The sequence below is a fragment of the Macaca thibetana genome, chromosome 16 (genome assembly GCF_024542745.1).
Source record: "Macaca thibetana thibetana isolate TM-01 chromosome 16, ASM2454274v1, whole genome shotgun sequence".
NCBI classification, from domain to species: Eukaryota; Metazoa; Chordata; class Mammalia; order Primates; family Cercopithecidae; genus Macaca; species Macaca thibetana.
Genome location: NC_065593.1, coordinates 38159461 through 38179094, shown reverse-complemented (window position 1 = coordinate 38179094; position 19634 = coordinate 38159461). Strand labels below are relative to the sequence as shown.

The 19634-nt window shown below is 41.9% G+C and overlaps 2 protein-coding genes across 2 annotated transcripts in view; one reads left to right on the top strand and one right to left on the bottom strand.

The window, feature by feature from the left end:
* Positions 1-229: 229 nt before the first annotated feature.
* The window catches only part of COIL (coilin), a 252232-nt gene continuing 232827 nt past the window's right edge, over positions 230-19634 (bottom strand). Inside the window, exons 3-8 of the mRNA XM_050764685.1 lie at positions 12171-13278; positions 11963-12049; positions 11669-11716; positions 8392-8461; positions 4226-4314; positions 230-1183 (exon numbers count right to left, since the gene is read on the bottom strand). Of these exons, the coding sequence (XP_050620642.1) occupies positions 1100-1183; positions 4226-4314; positions 8392-8461; positions 11669-11716; positions 11963-12049; positions 12171-13278 (1486 nt within the window). The 3' untranslated portion in view covers positions 230-1099. The remainder of the gene's footprint in view (positions 1184-4225; positions 4315-8391; positions 8462-11668; positions 11717-11962; positions 12050-12170; positions 13279-19634) is intronic.
* On the top strand, positions 13930-14685 carry LOC126939444 (40S ribosomal protein S15a-like). The gene is made up of 2 exons (XM_050764817.1): positions 13930-14067; positions 14401-14685. The coding sequence occupies exons 1-2, from the start codon at positions 13951-13953 to the stop codon at positions 14683-14685; spliced, it is 402 nt and encodes a 133-aa protein (XP_050620774.1). The 5' UTR covers positions 13930-13950.

The window sequence follows — 19634 nt, the reverse complement described above, 5'->3', positions numbered from 1 at the left end:
CAATAAATGCACATTTTGAAACACATTCATGACATACAAAGTAAAACTGGCCAGCATCTCCACTGGTGCAGTGGCTCCCAGATCAGACAAACTCCACTGGACCAAACTCTGCAACATCAGACTCATCAGTCAAAGCAAACCTTCTTGTTACAGAAAATTGTAATCTCTCACATTATTGTAAAATAAGACAACAATTTGCAATACTCAACATGATGACTCGGTAGAGGTGTTTAGTTCAATATGATTTTATTTAAAAATGTGTACAGCTGAAGGAGGGATCTGATCTTTTGTTAAATGAAACATTTTCACAGTATATATTTGGCCATTTTAGCTTTGTAGTGAATAACAACAGAAAAGGAAGTTTCTGTTTAAGATCCTCACTCCAGCACACTCAGCCAGGCGCCTGGCAAGATGACACATTTCCTGGTCTGAAGCTCACAGCCAATCCTCTCATCCAAGTGGAACACCAATTCTCCTCCAGGCATACACACACACACATACATCTTATTTTCACTGCTCTACACAGGGCCCTGAGAATCCTTAATTTTAAAGTTGGGAAAAACATGAAAGGATTCCTTAACTCATTGTCTGTGACACATCCAACTACCTTTTAACTCTTAACAATTCCAAGTATAAAATACTTGAAATTTACGAGATGCTCCATTTGATGGAACAACTCAAATGCTAAAAAATTAGATCAAGTAACATGCTTTAATATTTTTAAGTGTTACTTAAAACTTATTGAGACAAGATACGCAGCACATTCTTGGTATTATAAACTCCTACCGACGACTGCTACTTGATGGCCAAAAATATTTAAAAGAGAAGAAACCATACTGGTATACAACAATGTCTGCAAGGAATGTCATGTTTTACATTTTGTTAGCTGAAATTAAACCTGACAAAAAAAACCAAAGATCTACAAAACCAACACCCATGTCATTTTAAATGATGAGGTAGATTGTTTCCTATGCAGTAAAGTGAAGATAAAAATCCATACAACTTCCAAATCCTCTTTAAAAAAAAAAAAAAAAAGGTTCGAGTTAGAGTCACTTTCACAAACAAGACATTCATAAACTCTAAGGTGGAGAGGTCATACTCAGGCAGGTTCTGTACTTGATGTGTTACTTGGAGATTCAATAATCAGTCTTGGGTCAATCAACTCTCTCCAAAATACAGTGATCTGAGGAAAAAGACAAAATCCCCAGTTTAGGCACTTTATTTTGAGGTCATACAGGTTTTAGTAAGTTAAAATTTTTAGCCAAGTAAATTTTCCATCAGTGTAGAATGATTGAAGAATGGGAATAATTTGGGTTCCAATAAATTGAGTTCAATTAGGGTATAGTAACTCTTTAGGCCAGGCGCTGTGGCTCACGCCTATAATCCCAGCACTTTGGAAGGCTGAGGGGGAGAAACGCTTGAGCCCAGGAGTTCAAGATCAGCCTGGGAAACCTAGTGAGACTCCATCTCTATTTTTTTTTAATTTAAAAAAAAAAAAAAAAAAAAGAGGCCAGGTATGGTGGCTCATGCCTATAATCCTAGCACTTTGGAAGGCCAAGGCAGGTGGATCATCTCAAGTCAGGAGTTCAAGACCAACCTGGCCAATATATGTCTCTGCAAAAATACAAAAATTAGCCAGGCGTGGTGACGCATGCCTGTAGTCCCAGCTACTCGGGAGGCTGAGGCAGGAGAATTGCTTGAACCCAGGAGGCAGAGGTTGCAGTAAGCGGAGATTGCGCCACTGCACTCCAGCTGGGTGACAGAGTGAAACTCTGTGCTGGGAAAATAAATAAATAACTCATTTACTTAGAATGAAGCTAAATTTTACATTAAATATATTTCATCTTTCTTTGATTAAGAACAGGGGATGAGGGGTTGCGGGAGGGAGTAGCTCCCCCAACCCCTCCATTTGATTTGTCCTGTGGACAGGTGGCTTGGAGACCTTCTGGGAACTAGATGCAGTCCAGATGGGTATCACTAGGATGCTGATGCCCTTTCGCACTGCTCTGTAGTTCTTATCCTAACTTACCTAAAAACAGGAACTATTATAAACATATGTGTGTAGCAAAGACTTGGAACCAACCCAAATGTCCATCAATGATGGACTAGATAAAGAAAATATGGCACATATACACCATGGAATACTATGCAGACATAAAAAAGGATGAGTCACATCCTTTGCAGGGACATTCTCAGCAAACTAACACAGGAACAGAAAACCAAACACCACATGTTCTCAGTCATAAGTGGGAGTTAAACAATGAGAACACACGAACACAGGGAGGGGAACATCACATACTGGGGCCTGTTGGGGGGTGGGGACATGGGGAGGGATAGCATTAGAAGAAATACCTAATGTAGATGATGGGTTGATGGGTGCAGCAAACCACCATGGCACATGTATACCTATGTAACAAACCTGCATGTTCTGCATATGTATCCCAGAACTTAAAGTATAACAACAATAAAAAAAGAAAAAAAAAGAAAAACAAAACAAAAAAATACGAACTATTTCACAGCCCACCAAGAGAAAGCAAACGCTAAGGCTTGGTCCTATGAATGAATAATGAGGGCCATCTAGTGTCAAAAACGGTAATTACAGGCTTTTTGCTTTTGAGACAGGGTCTCACCTCTACAGTCCAGGCTGGAATGCAGTGGCATTCAGGACTCACTACAGCTTCGACCTCCTGGGCTCAAGTGATCCTCCTGCCTTGCCCCCACCACCCCCAAAGGTGGCTGGGACTACAGGCATGTGTTACCACTCCCGGTTAATTTTTGTATTTTTTGTAGAGACGGGGTCTTGCCATGTTGCCCAGGTTGGTCTTGAACTCCTGGACTCAAGGGATCAGCCCGCCTCAGCCTCCCAAAGTGCTGTGATTACAGGCATGAACCAGGGTTCCCGGCCTAATTACAGGCTTTCTATTCTACTTCAGGCCTCTGTTTAGGGCATAGAGAGAAAAGCCTCCAAGGTTTAATTTTCCAATGCAGTTTCCAATTTCAACCAAAAAAAAAAAACATATATATATATATATATATATATATATATATATAAATAAAATAAAGAAGTACAGGAGACCAGGCCAAATCTGCTGATCCTACCACAAACACTAAAAACGTGTTTCTGGAATAAATCCCTAAAAGTGTCATCTACCTTAGAGACAAGGTAAAACATAGTCTGGCTAAGGTTTCTACAAGTTCACACTTCAGAAAAAATGTTTGCAATATTGAAATTTACAGAATAGTATCTATAACATTTCAAGTATAAACACCTTAAAAGAGAGCATTTTCTTAAATCTAACTTCTATTTAATGCCACCATAACCTAATGAGCTAGCCACCGCCAGCAACTCTGGTAGGTCTGGCTGCTTAAAAAGGTATAAACCATATACTTCCTAAAATGGCAATTTAAGGATTTAAAGTCAGAGGACGGGATCATCATTTTATGTCACTCTTCAAACTGTTGTGCTATTGTTAAGTTGGAACTCTCAGGCCAGGCACGGTGGCTCACGCCTGTAATCCCAACACTTTGGGAGGTCTAAGTGGGCAGATCACTTGAGGTCAGCAGTTCGAGACCAGCCTGGCCAACATGGTAAAACCCAGTCTCTACCAAAAATACGAAAATTAGCTGGGCGAGGTGGCAAGCGCCTGTAATTCCAGGCACTCCAGAGGCTGAGGCACGAGAACCACTTGAACCTGGGAGGCGGAGGTTGCAGTGAGCCAAGATCATGCCACTTCACTTCAGCCTGAGCCACACAGTGACACTCTCAAAAAAATAAAAGTTGGAACTGTGGTAACACTTGGGGGACAGTAGTGACTGCAAGGGGACATAATAGAGGGTTCTGGGAGTGGGTATGATGTTCTATTTCCTGATCTGGGTCTGGTTACATGGGTATGTGCATGTGAAAATTGTTCCAGCCATGTAATTATATGCACTTCTCTGAATGTATATGCCAATAAAGTTTCTAAATACGCTACCCTTTCCTGCTGGAATCCTTATATAGCTATAATTTTAAACAACTGTACGCTCTTAAAGTTTGTTATTTGTGCATCTTGTCACACAGGCTCTATGAGGGCCAAGATGGAGCCCTGATTTGGCACTTAGCACTGGTATTGCCATACCATAGATTCCCTCCAGGGCCTGTAGTGCAATGTCACCTTCCAAACCACAGGTAATTGGTCAAGAAAGAACGTATGGCCAAGCAGTGCAAGAAGAGAAGCACACCTACCTTGCTCTCCTGTGTCACAGCGTACTCCACTACCTCGGTTCCATTTTCATTGTGATAAACCAAATCAAATTTCCCAGGTTCTCTCAAGGCTGAAACAAGAAGATAGGGAGGAAAGAGGGTAAGTTATTTCTCAATAGTTAAAAATGTTCCTCTACAGGGAATTTCTATCATTAAGATACCAGCCACAAACTGTCAATAAATGTGAAGGCTGGGTATGTACAGGAAAGCACGGGGTGCTCAATACAGGGGGATCCTGAGAAAAAGCCTGGACCAGGGGGAGTTCTCAGCCATTTATCAGAGAAAACCTTTCCTTCATAAGCTTGATGAACTGTCATTAGTACTACCAGAATTGAATATGGCACCACAATATAATCCCCAAAATTAATTAATTTATGTGTTTCAACAAGGGAAGGTAATATGAAATGCTGCTCTGTCCTTAGAAATCACATATGCTTCCTACTACTTGATAACACAGGCAGTCCCTTTTTTTTTTTTTTTAAGACAGAGTCTTGCTTTATCGCCCAGGCTGTAGTGTAGTGGTGCAATCTCGGCTCACTACAACCTCTGCCTCCTGGGTTCAAGTGATTCTTGTGCCTCAGCCTCCTGAGTAGCTGGGATTACAGGCATGGCATGCACCACTATGCCCAGCTAATTTTCGTATTTTTAGTTGAGACAGGGTTTCACCATGTTGGCCAGGTTGGTCTCAAACTCCTGGCCTCAAGTGATCTGCCCATCTCAGTCTCCCAAAGCGTTGGGATTACAGGCATGAGCCACCGTACCCGGCCTCAGTCCTTGCTTTCTGTGGTAGAATGGGATTGGAAAAATGATTGTACAAGCTGAAACCACGCAAAACAATCTTAATAATCAATAGGAAAAATTATTACTGTCTTAGGAGTTTTAAAAAATTTTGCCAAAACATTAAAAACCTTTACTACATAGGGAAACTAAAAATGAGTAAAGTAAAAACACTGAACTTATGAGTACACTGTAATTACATTAGGAACACTGAGAGCTAACTTTCTCTCTCTCTTTCTAGGCGTTTTATTTCTCTGTAAGAAACTTATCAAGGGAAGTTTGAACAGTGCTTGTGCTCTTGCCCTGTAACTTATGATACAGCACAAGCACCTTCTCTGTGCTTTGTACAACTGTTGTACTCTTTTCTAAGTTTGAAACTGCTGTCTACATTTTATCCTCTGAACTTCTAATGTCATGAAATAGCTCAAAGAATTTTTTTTTTACTTTGTAAAATCTTTGTTTTTGCTGGTGTCACTTTGGGGACATTTTCATCCTTTTTGCCACGACCACTTTCCTCATTCAAGTCAACAAGTTCACCTCACTGGCAGTGTCAACATTCCCACAGTGAGCTCTTTCTTCTACAGACTCTCCTTAAACTCAGTTTGGATGGTACTTTCAGCATCACCACTTTTGTTTCTTTGCTGTGCCTTTATCTTTGTGGGCCTATTCCTTACTTTGATTATAAGTTTTGTAAACTGTCATGCAGTTTTATCAATGAGAGACAAGGAGGCACCACAACTGCATGCTCTGCTCTGTATGTGAACTGAGTAACAGATGCAGAGTGACCAGTCACTGAGACTCTGAAAGCACTGACTTGATGGGTCATGGATCGTGACGCGTATCTGTTATTTACGTTATATAGTTATATGTGGACTAAAGAGCTACTGGCAGTACTTTATGCACTTACTCAGTTAACATACGCAATGTTGCTGCGGGACTGGTATTACTTAACTAAACCATGGTAACTGAAATTTACGTATATCAGAACCACCACATCAAGGACAACTGACATTGCTATTAGAGAACAGATAAATCCATTTCTTTCTTTCTTTTTTGCTTTTGAGACAGGGTCTTGCTCAATCACTCAGGCTAGAGTGCAGTGACGCAATCATGACTCATTGCAGCCACGACTTCCTGGGCTCAAGTGATCCTCCCACCTCAGCCTCTCAAGTAGTGAGAACTACAAGCATGCACCATCACACTCAGCTATGTTTTTTTTTTTTTTTTAAGAGACAGAGTCTCACTATGCTGCCCAGGCTGGTCTTGAACTCCTGGGCTCAAGTGATCCTCCCACCTTGGCCTCCAAAGCCATTTCTTGATGCCCTAAAGAAGAAAAACTTTAAGTGGACATTATCACTATTAATCACTTGGTAAGCACTGATCAGGCTGTATGTGCAGAATTTGACAGTGGACAAACTTTTCTGTCCACCATTCTTAAGAAAGGGGATTTCTATAAATGAAACCTCATCAGAAGAAGGCTAGGAAACTAGTATAAGTTATATATAAACATTTACTTAATATCATAAAGGAACTTTGTTGAAAAACTCTTTTGACTGATTTCTGTCAACTGAATCTTTTATTCAATCCCTTATTTAAAAATAAACAGAAGGCGGGTGTGGTGGTTCACGCCTCTAATCCCAGCACTTTGGGAGGCCAAGGTGGGTGGATCACGAGGTCAGGAGATCGAGACCATCCTGGCTAACACGGTGAAACCCTGTCTCTACTAAAACTACAAAAAATTAACCAGGCGTGGCAGCAGGCGCCTGTAGTCCCAGCTACTCGGGAGGCTGAAGCAGGAGGATGGTGTGAATCTGGGAGGTGAAGCTTGCAGTGAGCCGAGATCGCGCCACTGCACTCCAGCCTGGGTGACAGAGCAAGACTCCGTCTCTAAAATAAACAAACAAACAAACAAACAAACAGAAAACAGGCTGGGCATGGTGGCTCACATCTATAGTCCCAGCACTTTAGGAGGCCAAGGCGAGTGGATTGTTTGAGGCCAAGAATTCAAGACCAGCCTGGCCAAAATGTCAAAATCCATCTCTACTAAAAATATGAAAATTAGCTGGACATGGTGGTGTGTGCCTGTAGTCCCAACTACTCTGCAGGCTGAGGCACGAGAATTGCTTGGACCTGGGAGGCAGAGGCTGCAGTGAACAAAGATTGCACCACCGCACTCCACCCTGGGCGACAGAGTGAGACTCTGTCAAAAAAAACAAAACAAAACAAAACACACACACACACACACACACACACACACACACACAGAGAAAACAATTAAATGCTTTAGGATCTGCTAAAGGAAAAGGCATCTCCCCTGTCCTCTGGCCAGGGACCCCCTATAGTACACTCCAAGTTAAGCTACATATTATAAAAGCACTCTTATTCCAGGCATTCAGTTCCAGTAACACGTGGGTTAATCAGAGATAAAGCCAGTAACTACTTAAAATGATATGTGAAAGTGTATGTATACACACAGTTTAGACATTTTGTTTTGACTTAATATACAAAAGTATATTCATTTGACAATCTTTTGAAATAGAGCTGAGTAGGTTTTATGAGTTCACTGAATAGAGCTCTTTCTTTTATAAACCATACCATTGTATTGTCTGCAATTTCCACAATTTACAGTTTTGGTGTTTTTTTTTATTTTTATTTTTTTGAGACTGAGTCTTGCTCTGTCACCCAGGCTGGAGTGCAGTGGTGCGATCTCAGCTCACTGCAACCTCCACCTCCCGGATTCAAGCCATTCTCTTGCCTCAGCCTTTCCAGTAGGTGGGATTACAGGCACATGCCATGATGCCTGGCTAATTTTTGTATTTTTAATAGAGACAGGGTTTCACCACGTTGGCCAGGATGGTCTCAAACTCTTGACCTCAAGTGATCCATCACTTTCGGCTTCCCAAAGTGCAGGGATTACAGGCATGAGCCACCATGCCCAGCCTGGGCTTTTTTAAAATAATGCAAGATTGCAAAAATTTGCAAGACAATCTAAGTGCAGAATCTTCCTCAGTTTTTACAAAATTCCTCCCAATCTTTTATAGCTGACCCACCCATCCATAATTTCATAGCATTTATTGAGTCAGCATTCAACTTAGGCTTCCTAGGAATAATTATTTTTATAATCAATTTTCATCAGTTCATACAAACTTTTATGAAATTATATAATTACAGTAATAAGAACTAGCCCAACAGTTTTGGAATATATCCAACATCTCTTATGAATCCCCAGGGTTACAGTGTGCTGAAAGAAGTGGGGAGCGCCAGTTATATAGAGGCCAAGGAAGAGAACATCTCCTGCGTATAAAAGCTATTCATAAACCACTGTAGATAGAAAGAGCCTAAATTTTCAAATTCTTTTCTAAAAGACTCACCAGGTAAGGATGAAAGAATTTCTATATCTACTTGCTGGGTCTCTGGATTGTGGCTTAATATTCTTCCTTCCTTTCAAAAATAAAAGTCCAAGTCAAAATCAACATGTAAAACGCTGTGAATATACTAAAAACCACTGAATTGTAGACTTTAAAATGGTTAAAATGTTGAATTTTATGTTATGTGAATTTTATCTCAGTTGAAAAATTTAAAAATAAATCCACATATAGAGAAAATAAAAACAAGTAGACTAATAAACCCTTTATGTGAATATACAGAAACATCTTTAGAGGCAAAATAGACACAATTTAAATCATAAATGGCAGACACTACCTTAAATAACTCAATGAAAGTAAGATTACACCAGGGAACCAAAAGTGAGTGAATACGGGAAAAGGAGGAAAAATCACACCAGGTGGATATATTCAAGTGACCACTGACCATCACAGCATTCATCAGGAGAGACTAGATATATCCTAATGGTGCTGCCTCGGTTCCTGATGCTTTTAGAACCCTTCTAAAACAGTGATCACAACCCCTCAGGAGAAACTAGAAGGCACTTTATCACTGGTAAGATCCCAATTCCCCCTCTCCCAGGTCTTCAGGTGTGGGAGCTGATTTTCTAATGCATCAAGAGGATGCACTGCCCATGCATGTGGGCGATGGGGAGACACATGGTAGCCTCTGGGGGTATATACTGAGAGGCCAAGCAACCAGTTCCTCCTGACTCTATCTAGAATTTTTTTTTTTTTTTTTTTTTTTTTTTTGAGACGGAGTCTTGCTCTGTCACCCAGGCTGGAGTGCAGTGGCCGGATCTCAGCTCACTGCAAGCTCCGCCTCCCGGGTTTACGCCGTTCTCCTGCCTCAGCCTCCCGAGTAGCTGGGACTACAGTCGCCTGCCACCTCACCCGGCTAGTTTTTTTGTATTTTTTAGTAGAGACGGGGTTTCACCGTGTTAGCCGGGATCGTCTCTCGATCTCCTGGCCTCGTGATCCACCCGTCTCGGCCTCCCAAAGTGCTGGGATTACAGGCTTGAGCCACCGCGCCCGGCTCTATCTAGAATTTCTGAGCACAGTCAACAGTGTTTTTTAGAACCAGACTCAACAGGGAATCAGGAGCTTGGGAGACTACATTTTTGAGTACAGAATTTAACTAATTTAATTTTTGGAGACAAGGTTAATGAAAAAAGCAGATGATCAAGCTGGATAACTGCGTTTGAGGTCAAAGCAAAAAAGTAGGACCAATTTTCATTCTTAAAATGATTGTGAAAGCAATTTCAAAAATCTTCAAAAAATTTTGTCAGCTAAAGTAGGCAAATCACCTTCCAACGTTAATAACTATGATGACTAACACCAATTTAATATGCAATTTTTTTTAAGAGTCTCGTTTTGTCACCCAGGCTGGAGTACAGTGCAATGATCTCAGCTCACTGCAACCTCCACCTACTGGGTTCAAGTGATTCTTGTGCCTCAGTCTCCTGAGTAGCTGGGGCTACAGGTGCATGCCACCACGCCAGGCTAATTTTTGTATTTTTAGTAGAGATGGGGTCTTGCCATGTTAGCCAGTCTGGTCTCGAACTCCTGACCTCAAGTGATTCGCCTACCTTGGCCTCCCAAAGTGCTGGGATTACAGGCGCAAGCCACTGCACCTGGCCGTTAATATGCAATTTTTAAAAATCAGTATCATCTAGAATTACAATTCACAGAGGTTGTGGGACGTATCAATACAATATTCATTTCCATTTCCTCATATATCACACAATTAAATTAGTTATCTATGGCAGGGTGACAAAACACCCTGGTTTGTTCAAGACAGGTCTGTTCATCTTTCCAGCATAACTATTAATAGCATTCCCCTTCACTCACAAGTATCCTGATTTAGGTGATAAATTACATGATCACCTCATCCACAGGAGATAGTAAGTGCCTAAGAAGATAAAAACAAAACACCAATGACCTAGAACTAACCCACCAGATCCCTTCACTAACTGATTCTTCCAGCCTGCTTTCGAGGAAAGGTTTTTTTTTTCCTTTTTTTTTTTTTCAAGACAGAGTCGCGCTCTGTCATCCAGGCTGGAGTGCAGTGGCGTGATCTCGGCTCACTGCAAGCTCTGCCTCCTGGGGTCATGCCATTCTCCTGCTCTCAGCCTCCCGAGTGGCTGGGACTACAGGCGCCCGCCACCATGCCCCGCTAACTTTTTTTTGTGTGTGTGTATTTTTAGTACAGACAGGGTGTCACTGTGTTAGCCAGGATGGTCTCGATCTCCTGACCTTGTGATCTGCCTGCCCAGCCTCCCAAAGTGCTGGGATTACAGGCGTGAGCCAACACGCCCAGCCTTGAGGAAAGGTTTTTATAAAGATTTTAAAAGTCTTCCAAGGCATCAATCCAGATTAAATCAAATTCCCTTGTGTTTTATCTATGTTACTATATTAACATTACCAATTATTACCTTAAAAAATAGTCTTACATTCCATATTGTACATCAAAAAAAGAAAGGATGCACTTTAACAAGATTTTCAACACATTTTGGTGGGTGAAAAAGAAATATGTAATTCTGTGATCCCACTGAGTTAAGCTTTTATTGAACTATGAAAAACCTCACATGCCAATATAAAGACTCATACAGATATTAAGTAAGTAAATTCCATGGATAATATTTATGAATTACCTGTGGTTAACTGATAATGCAAAAAAAATCATACTAGATCATAATAACCAGAAGTAATTCACAAATATGTAAAATAGATTCCCATGATGAAAATAATCAAATCTTCTTGCTGAGAACCGTTTATTATTTTCTTTCAAAGTTTAGAATCATGAAGGAATGAATACCCAAATAAGTTGGTGTGTCTAAACTAATTAGAAAACAGTAACTAAAAAAATTAAACTGGCTGCGCATGGTGGCTCACACCTGTAATCCCAACACTTTGGGAAGCCAAGATGGGGGGATTGCTTGAGCCCAGGAGTTTGAGACCAACCTGGGCACCATAGAGAGGTCCCATCTTTATTTAAAAATAAAAAATTAATATTTTTTTTTTAAAAAGTAAAAATTAAGATCATTCTCCTACTCTATTCTTCCCAAATATAAGGCAAATAACACTGGGAGACTTCACAGTGATACTATTAAAAAGTTGACATTTCAATAATGTTTTCATTTTCTACTTTCTGGCATTTTTATTTAGTAAAAAAACAAATCTGTATTATCCATACAAGTAGTATGAAATATGACTTTAGTTTTATTAATATACTGACAACTTACTTTTAAATAAACATCCTTACCTTGTAGTCAGAGACATCAGGAGAGTAACTGGATGTTAGTTCCAAAAGCTAAAAAAGAAGAAAAAAACCCACAAATACATAAGCCCTCTTATCCTCTCACATTCCCACAGCTCCTCCATCATGCCATGCTGGGGTGTCCCCCCCACCAGTCTGGGAGCCCTACCAGGAACCCATGACAACACTGCGGTTCCGGTGGGAAGGGCTTTTACAAACACTTTAAACCTGATTTGTTAAGTAAGTTTATTTGGAAGGGGAATGAACCTTTTTTGCTGTGACCGTTGTTTTGAAATATACCTTAAATGCAATCTTTTCTCCAACTTGAGGGGCAGCTGCTAACAGTGGTAACAGACTATAGTCCTTCTTCTGTGTCTCTACTGGATTCTGAAAAACAGTGTTAGTCATGTGACATCATTACTGGTGAGAAAATGTGAACCCATGACATGAACTCCACACACATTCTAAGGGGAAAGGGAGGAGGTAACTTACAAAAAATAATACTTACCTGGATAATAGTAGATGAATTTGTTACCACGTCATTTAATTGCTGTTGCCTCTGGTTGTCAGTGCTTCTGTTTACAACACAGGAAACAGGATGCCCTCGTCCTCGACCTCTCCCCCGCATGCCCCGTCCCCTGGCTCCCTTCCAAGAAAAAAGGTTCTCTCCTCTACCCCATCCTCTTCCTAAACTAGCTGGGAGAGACACACTGGGAGAAGGACCAGGAGCCTGTCCGCCACCGTTTGAGCCAGAACGCCTCCATCCAGCAGCACCTGCACTCTGTGATGATGGCCCCGGGCCTGGACAACCTCTTCCTGCAAAAAGGCCTACTGTCTTTAAGAAACCCGCAGCACACTCCGGGGTGCTCGATGACATCAAGCATTGGTCATCTGACTCTGAACTAGAGTCTGAACTAGAAGATGTTGTTCCAGAGGTCTTGCCCTTGCTGGGGGTAAGGCTAAAGCCAGGTTTTGTAGCCAGTTTGTCTGCAGTTGTATTTTTGGTAGAGGGTTCTTCCTTTGATAACTCAGTTGGTAATTTCTCCGAGGAATTTCTGGCTTCCAAAGTGACTTTGCTGGGCCCATCACTGATAGATTCATCACAAGACTCAGACTCTGAGGAGGAACTAGGACTCTCTTTTGAGCAAACGCTTACACTACCTTTCCTTTTGGCTTTAACAAGGCTGTTTCTAGCAGAACCTTTTGGAGAACTACATCTCTGATTGGCCCAGTCTTTTACTGCCTGTACTTTAGGAGACTTGGGATTCTTGGTCTTTTTTTTATATTCACATTTCTCCTTTTTCTTTGGTGATTTTCTTTTGGTCTCTTCATTATCATCACCCACTGTGACACAGGTTGCTTTATTTTTTCTCTTGTTTTTTTTGCTGACAGTCTGATCTGTGACAGCTTTTGGTTCCAGATCCAAGACCTTCTCATTATTGTTATTGTTCTCTTGCCTCTTCCAGTGCTTCTTTGAATATTTGTAATCTGGTTCAGTTTCTTCATCCTCCTCTAACTGAAATGCCCGCTTCTTTGCTTTTCTAAGAGATAAATTACTGTCACCATTACTGATGACTACAGAATTCTCAGCAACTCCTCTCTCTTCTAATTTAACTCTGTCAACAGAACAAGAGAGAAAACTAGAGTGAGCAATTTGTAAACACATCTCCAGGACATAGTTATATACTGAGATGACTCTACAAAATGTAACTACCATCAGTCAATGAAAAAATGTCATATCAATTAAAGACAAAAGACTCTCTGGCAAAATGGCCCATACAGCATTACTCACAGTCAACTTTCAAATGACTAGTTTTATTGAATAGCTACTGCATCCCAAACATTTTTTATACGTTTTTCTCTAATCTAAACATCAACACGAAGTAGGTATTTTTAATTTTACAGATCGCAAAATTACAGCTCAGACAAGTTACTTGCCCCAAATCTAGAGCTGATAAGTAGCAGAAAGGCAATTCAAACTTCAGTTTGTCTAACTTCAAACTCACAATCTTTCTAAGATATGCATGTCACCTACCCTAAAAGGTGATAATGCTGATTATCCATTTTGTTTCAGAATGTGGGCTGCTTTCTTTAACAATATTTTACTCTTGTTTTAATTTAGGTGAATACTAAACAATTTATGTTCTCTGGGGTATTGACAGCCATCTATACAATTCCATGACACTCCGTGAAGCTTAATTTTACGTATCAATTTGTCTGGGCTATTGGGTGTCCAGATATCTGGTTAAAACGACGCTGGCTCTTTCCACACCACCACAGTGGTGCACATGAATGTCCTGGCTGATGCTCTTAAGAGCATCAACAAAGCTGAAAAGCAAGGTAAATGCCAGGTTCTTATTAGCCTGAGCTCCAAAGTAATTGTCCAGTTTCTTTTTTTTATTTTAGTTTTTTTAATTTTTTTTTTTTTTTTTTTTGAGACAGAGTCCCAACTCTGTCACCCAGGCCAAAGTGCACTGGTGCATTTCTCAGTTCACTACAACCTCTCCCTCCCAGGTTCAAGAGATTCTCATGCCTCAGCCTCCCAAATAGCTGGGATTACAGGTGCTCACCACTATGTCTCGCTAATTTTTGTATTTTTAGTACAGATGGAGTTTTGCCATGTTGGCTGGGCTGATCTTGAACTCCTGGCCTCAAGTGCCCAAGTGATCCACCTGCCTTGGCCTCCCAAAGTGCTGAGATTACAGGCATGAGCCATCGCGCCCAGCCCCATCATCCAGTTTCCAACTATAATGATGAAGCATGTTTACACCGGCAAGTCTGAAATCACTGGTGATCACAGAGCTGGGAAAATTGTTGTGAACCTCATAGGCAGGCTAAACAAGTATGGAGTAATCAGCCCCAGATTTGATGTGCAACTCAAAGAACTAGAAAAATGGCAGAATAATCTGCTCCCATCCCACCAGTTTGGTTTCACTGTACTGACAACCTTGGCTGGCATCACACACCATGAAGAAGCAAGACAAAAACACACAGGAGGAAAAATCCTGAGATTCTTTTTATAAGGATGTAATACATATTTACAAATATATTGCCTCATTGGGAAAAAAAAAATTATGCTGGGAGTATGTGCAAGGTTGTTTCTGGATGAGATTAACATTTAAATTGCTAGACTGAGTAAAGTACATTGCTGTCTCCAATGTGGGTGGGGCTCATCCAACCTGCTGAAGGCCTGAATAGAACAAAAAGACTGAGTAAGGGAGAATTTGCTTCTCTGCCTGACTCTTCAAGCTGGGACATTGGTCTTCTCCTGCCTTCAAACTCGAACTTGAACTAGAAATATACCACTGGCTCTCCTTGATCTATAGCTTACCAACTAAACTTAGGACTTCTCAGCCTCCACAATCCTATAAGCCAATTCCTTACAATAAATCCCATGTCTGTGAGTGAGTGAGTATTTGTGTGTGTGTGTGTGTGTGTGTGTGTGTGTTTCTTACTGGTTATGTTTCTCTGAATAACCCTACTTCATCCAAAATGCCACTATAGGAAAGCAACTTCATTCCTCTATCAACTGACAACAGTTAATCCTAGAATGTGCAGTCTGATAATGATGGAAGTCTTGAGAGTGTCCTCGATGTTAAGCAAATAGTAAGTACTCAAAAATGCCTGTTGGCCAGGCACGGTGGTTCATGCCTGAAATCCCAAAACTTTGGGAGGCTAAGGTGGGAGGGTCGCTTGAGCCCAGGAGTTTAAGACCAGCCTGGGCCACATAGGGAGACCCTGCCTCTACAAAATACAAGCATTAGGCTGGGCGCGGTGGCTTACGCCTGTAATCCCAGCACTTTGGGAGGCTGAGGCGGGCGGATCACGAGGTCAGGAGCTCGAGACCATCCTGGCTAACACAGTGAAACCCCGTCTCTACTAAAAAAACAAAAAAATTAGCCGGGCATGGTGGAGGGCACCTGTAGTCCCAGCTACTCAGGAGGCTGAGACAGGAGAACGGCGTGAACCCGGGAGGTGGAGCTTACAGTGAGCCGAGATCGTGCCACTGCACTCCAGCCTGGGCGACAGAGCAAGGTCGCAAACAAACAAACAAACAATAGGCAGGCATGGTTGGCACATGCCTGTGGTCCCAGCTACCTAGGGGGCTGAGGTGGGAGGATCACTAGGGCCCAGGAGGTCGAGGCTGCAGTGAGCTGTAATTGCACCATTGCTGAAAACACACATTATACTTACAAGGCATTTACATCCAGCTATATATTTCATCAAGTTTTTTTAGTGACCAGGGAAAGACGTAGACAATCATATTTGAAAATAAAGAACAACTGGTGAATGATAGGAGTATATGTTACAAGCATTCTTTAAATTTTTAAGGCATAGTAATCCTGTGGATTTACCTCAATGTGGTAGTTGAAAAAAATCCTCAATTATTTCTCAGAAAACGTAACTATACAGATACACAAATCGAGATAAAATAAAATAAGAGTTACTGATATCAGCAGTAGGATAAAGAGAGAAATAAAATGCTAAGTGACTAGGCATTTTAAATTACAAAAACACATTCCCCTCTGTTCCCAGCTGGGGACCTTGGCATCTAATAGCAAGGAAATAATTCTTTTTTTTTTTTTTTTTTTTTTTTTTTGAGAGACTGAGTCTCGCTCTGTCGCCCAGGCTGGAGTGCAGTGGCCGGATCTCAGCTCACTGCAAGCTCCGCCTCCCGGGTTGCCATTCTCCTGCCTCAGCCATCCCGCCTCAGCCTCCCGAGTAGCTGGGACTACAGGCGCCCACCACCTCGCCCGGCTAGTTTTTTGTATTTTTTTAGTAGAGACGGGGTTTCACCGTGTTAGCCAGGATGGTCTCGATCTCCCGACCTCGTGATCCGCCCGTCTCGGCCTCCCAAAGTGCTGGGATTACAGGCTTGAGCCACCGCGCCCGGCCGGAAATAATTCTTAATCTAGCAAAAGTCAGTTTGGCATCCTGCGAATCTAAGAACTACCATGGAAAGCCTACAATATCAGATTTTTTTCTTGACATTTCTGATAAATTTGTTTTTACTTGTAGCAATGATCCAAGGTTCAATTCTGAGATGACCAAATAGGACCAAACTTTCTGTCAAAATCTGAAAATGGTTGCAAGACTCTGTTCAGTCACTGTGGTTTATTAAGGGCCTGGAAAACAGCACATGTAACATCCAGTTGATGAGAACCCCTTCCTTTCCTGGGAGCTGGCAACATCCTCACGCCTTCCAAAGCAGCTCTTAGCATCATCTCACCCATTCTTAAGACCATGAATTGGTCAGGCGCAGTGGCTCACGCCTGTAATCCCAGCACTTTGGGAGGCTGAGGCGGGCAGATCACGAGGTCAAGAGATCGAGACCGGCCTGGCCAACATGGTGAAACCTCATCTCTACTGAAAATACAAAAATTAGCTGGGCGTGGTGGCACGCGCCTGTAGTCCCAGCTACTCGGGAGGCTGAGGCAGGAGAATCGCTTGAATCCGGGAGGCGAGGTTGCAGCGAGCCAAGATAGTGCCACTGCACTCCAGCCTGGTGACAGAGAAAGACTTCATCTTAAAAAAAAAAAAAAGACCATGCCTCTACAGCTATTTGGCTTGAAGGTATGACCTGTGATTGCTGCAGCCCCACTTCCTACTGTTCCCCAAGAGAATGACTTCAGTTTTAAAAATATTAAGATTATAATCAGGTGTCATGGCACATGCCTGTAATCCCAGCTACTCAGGAGGCAGAGGGAAGATCACTTGAACTCAGGAGTTCAAAACTAGCCTGGGCAACACAGTGAGCTCTCATCTGGGAAGAAAAAAAAAAAAGAAAGAAAGAAAATATTAAGATTGAGAGGCAAAATACCATCCAGGGAAAAAGAAATGGTTCTCCTGGGTCTGCTTAGTTACCATTCCTGTCAGGTGCACCTTCCCTGGCAATATTCTCTATTTCTTTACTTGGATCACAAAGAATAGAGCTATCCTTTTACAAACAGAAGTGCATGCAGTTGTCCTTTCACAAGTAGAAGTGAATTACCTAGGTCACTAGTGACGAAAGAGAGTTGATTCCAAGAAACTTTAAAAACAGATCCTCACGTGGCCGGGCGCGGTGGCTCACACCTGTAATCCCAGCACTTTGGGAGGCCGAGATGGGAGGATCACGAGGTCAGGAGATCGAGACCATCCTGGCTAACACGGTGAAACCCCGTCTATACTAAAAATACAAAAAATTAGCCGGGTGCGGTGGCGGGCACCTGTAGTCCCAGCTACACGGGAGGCTGAGCCAGGAGAATGGCGTGAACCCGGGAGGCGGAGCTTGCAGTGAGCCAAGATTGCACCACTGCACTCCAGCCTGGGCGACAGAGCAAGACTCTGTCTCAAAAAAACAAAAAAAAACAGATCCTCACTTTTCTTTTTTCGAGATGGAATTTCACTTTGTCGCTCAGGCTGGAGTACAGCAGCACAATATGGGCTCACTGCAACCTCCTCCCCTTGCATTCAAGCAATTCTCCTGCCTCAGCCTCCCAAGTAGCTGGGATTACAGGCGCCTGCCACCACACCCTGCTAACTTTTTGTATTTTTAGTAGAGATGGGGTTTTGCCACGTTTATCAGGCTGGTCTCGAACTCCTGACCTCAATTGATTCACCCGCCTCGGCCTCCCAAAGTGTTAGCAATACAGGCGTGAGCCACCGTGCCCAGCCATCCCCACTTTTCATTCTAACTCTCTGCACAGCAAACTGGGTGGTATTATCAAAACGTAAATCCACCCTTAAAATCCACAATTTAGCTTCTAGGATTCTGTTATGCAGAAAAACTGACATGCCCATCTGTCAAACCTGATACCCCCTACGCATTGCCTGCCTAGGCCAAAGTGAATGCCTGGGTTCAAACGCTATTTCTGCCACTGTAACTTTTTAAAAAATCATTACCTCAGCCTTTCTCATCTATAAAAATGGGGATAATGACAATAATTATAGTACTCAGTGAATTATTATAGAGACAGCATGCCTGACTCAGAACAAGTGATATCCAAATGTTAGCTCTAATTTTTATTAACACAATGAATGTTGTTAGTCCTATGATGGGTAAGTTGGTGAATTTTTAAAAGTTGTACAAGTCTGTACAACTTTTCTGGAAGCTAATTTGACTGTACTTACCAGTTTTTATATGTACCTTCTCTTAGACCAATGAGTGTCTCTTCTAAGAATAAATCCAACTGAATCATTTTCCCAGTACACAAAAATACACAAGAATATTCACAAAAGCACTATGTAGCAAACAGAAAAGAATGATGTACCTTACATACTTTATATACTGAGATAGCCCATGATAGGTGAAAAAGCAAGGTGCAGAACAGTATGTTATGATATTTGTATTTTAAAAGTATAAGTACATATGGTTGCACATGTATAGAAATCTGGCAAGATATGCCCCATACCCCAAACTTAACCAAGGATACTTCTGGAGAGCGAGGTGTGGGAAAAAGTTTATTATAAGAGAAGTAGGAAACTTTTTACCTTGGATTATGCAAGGAGCCACTAACTACAGCAATGTGAAATGAGAACTCATCTCTAATATTTTGTTTTGTTTGAGATGGGGTCTTGCACTGCTGCCGAGTCTGGAGTGCAGTGACACAATCATGGCTCACTGCAGCCTCAACTTCCAAGGCTCAAGTGATCCTCCCACCCCAGCCTCCCAAGTAGCTAGGACTACAGGCATCCATCATTGAGCCCGGCTTTATTTTTGTTTTGTTTTTTTTGAGGGGGGCGGGGTGGGTAGAACAAGGGTCTCCCTATGTTGCCCAGGCTGGTCTCAAACTCCTGGACTCAAGTGATCCTCCCACCTCAGTCTCCCAAAGTGCTGGTATCGCAGGCATAAGCCAACATGCCTGGCCCATCTCTAATATTTAATCAATGTGTTTTTGTTTTGGTTTTTTTGAGATAAGGTCTCACTCTATTGCCCAGGCTGCAGTGCAGTGGCACCATGTCAGCTCACTGAAGCCTTTACTTCCCAGGC

Excerpts from the sequence above, each read along its gene's own strand:
- LOC126939444 (XM_050764817.1), top strand. The coding sequence starts at position 13,951 with ATGAATGTCCTGGCTGATGCTCTTAAGAGCATCAACAAAGCTGAAAAG. Across the intron at positions 14,068-14,400 it reads AGTTTCTTTTTTTTATTTTA|TTTCCAACTATAATGATGAA; the intron begins GTTTTTTTAATT and ends CCCATCATCCAG.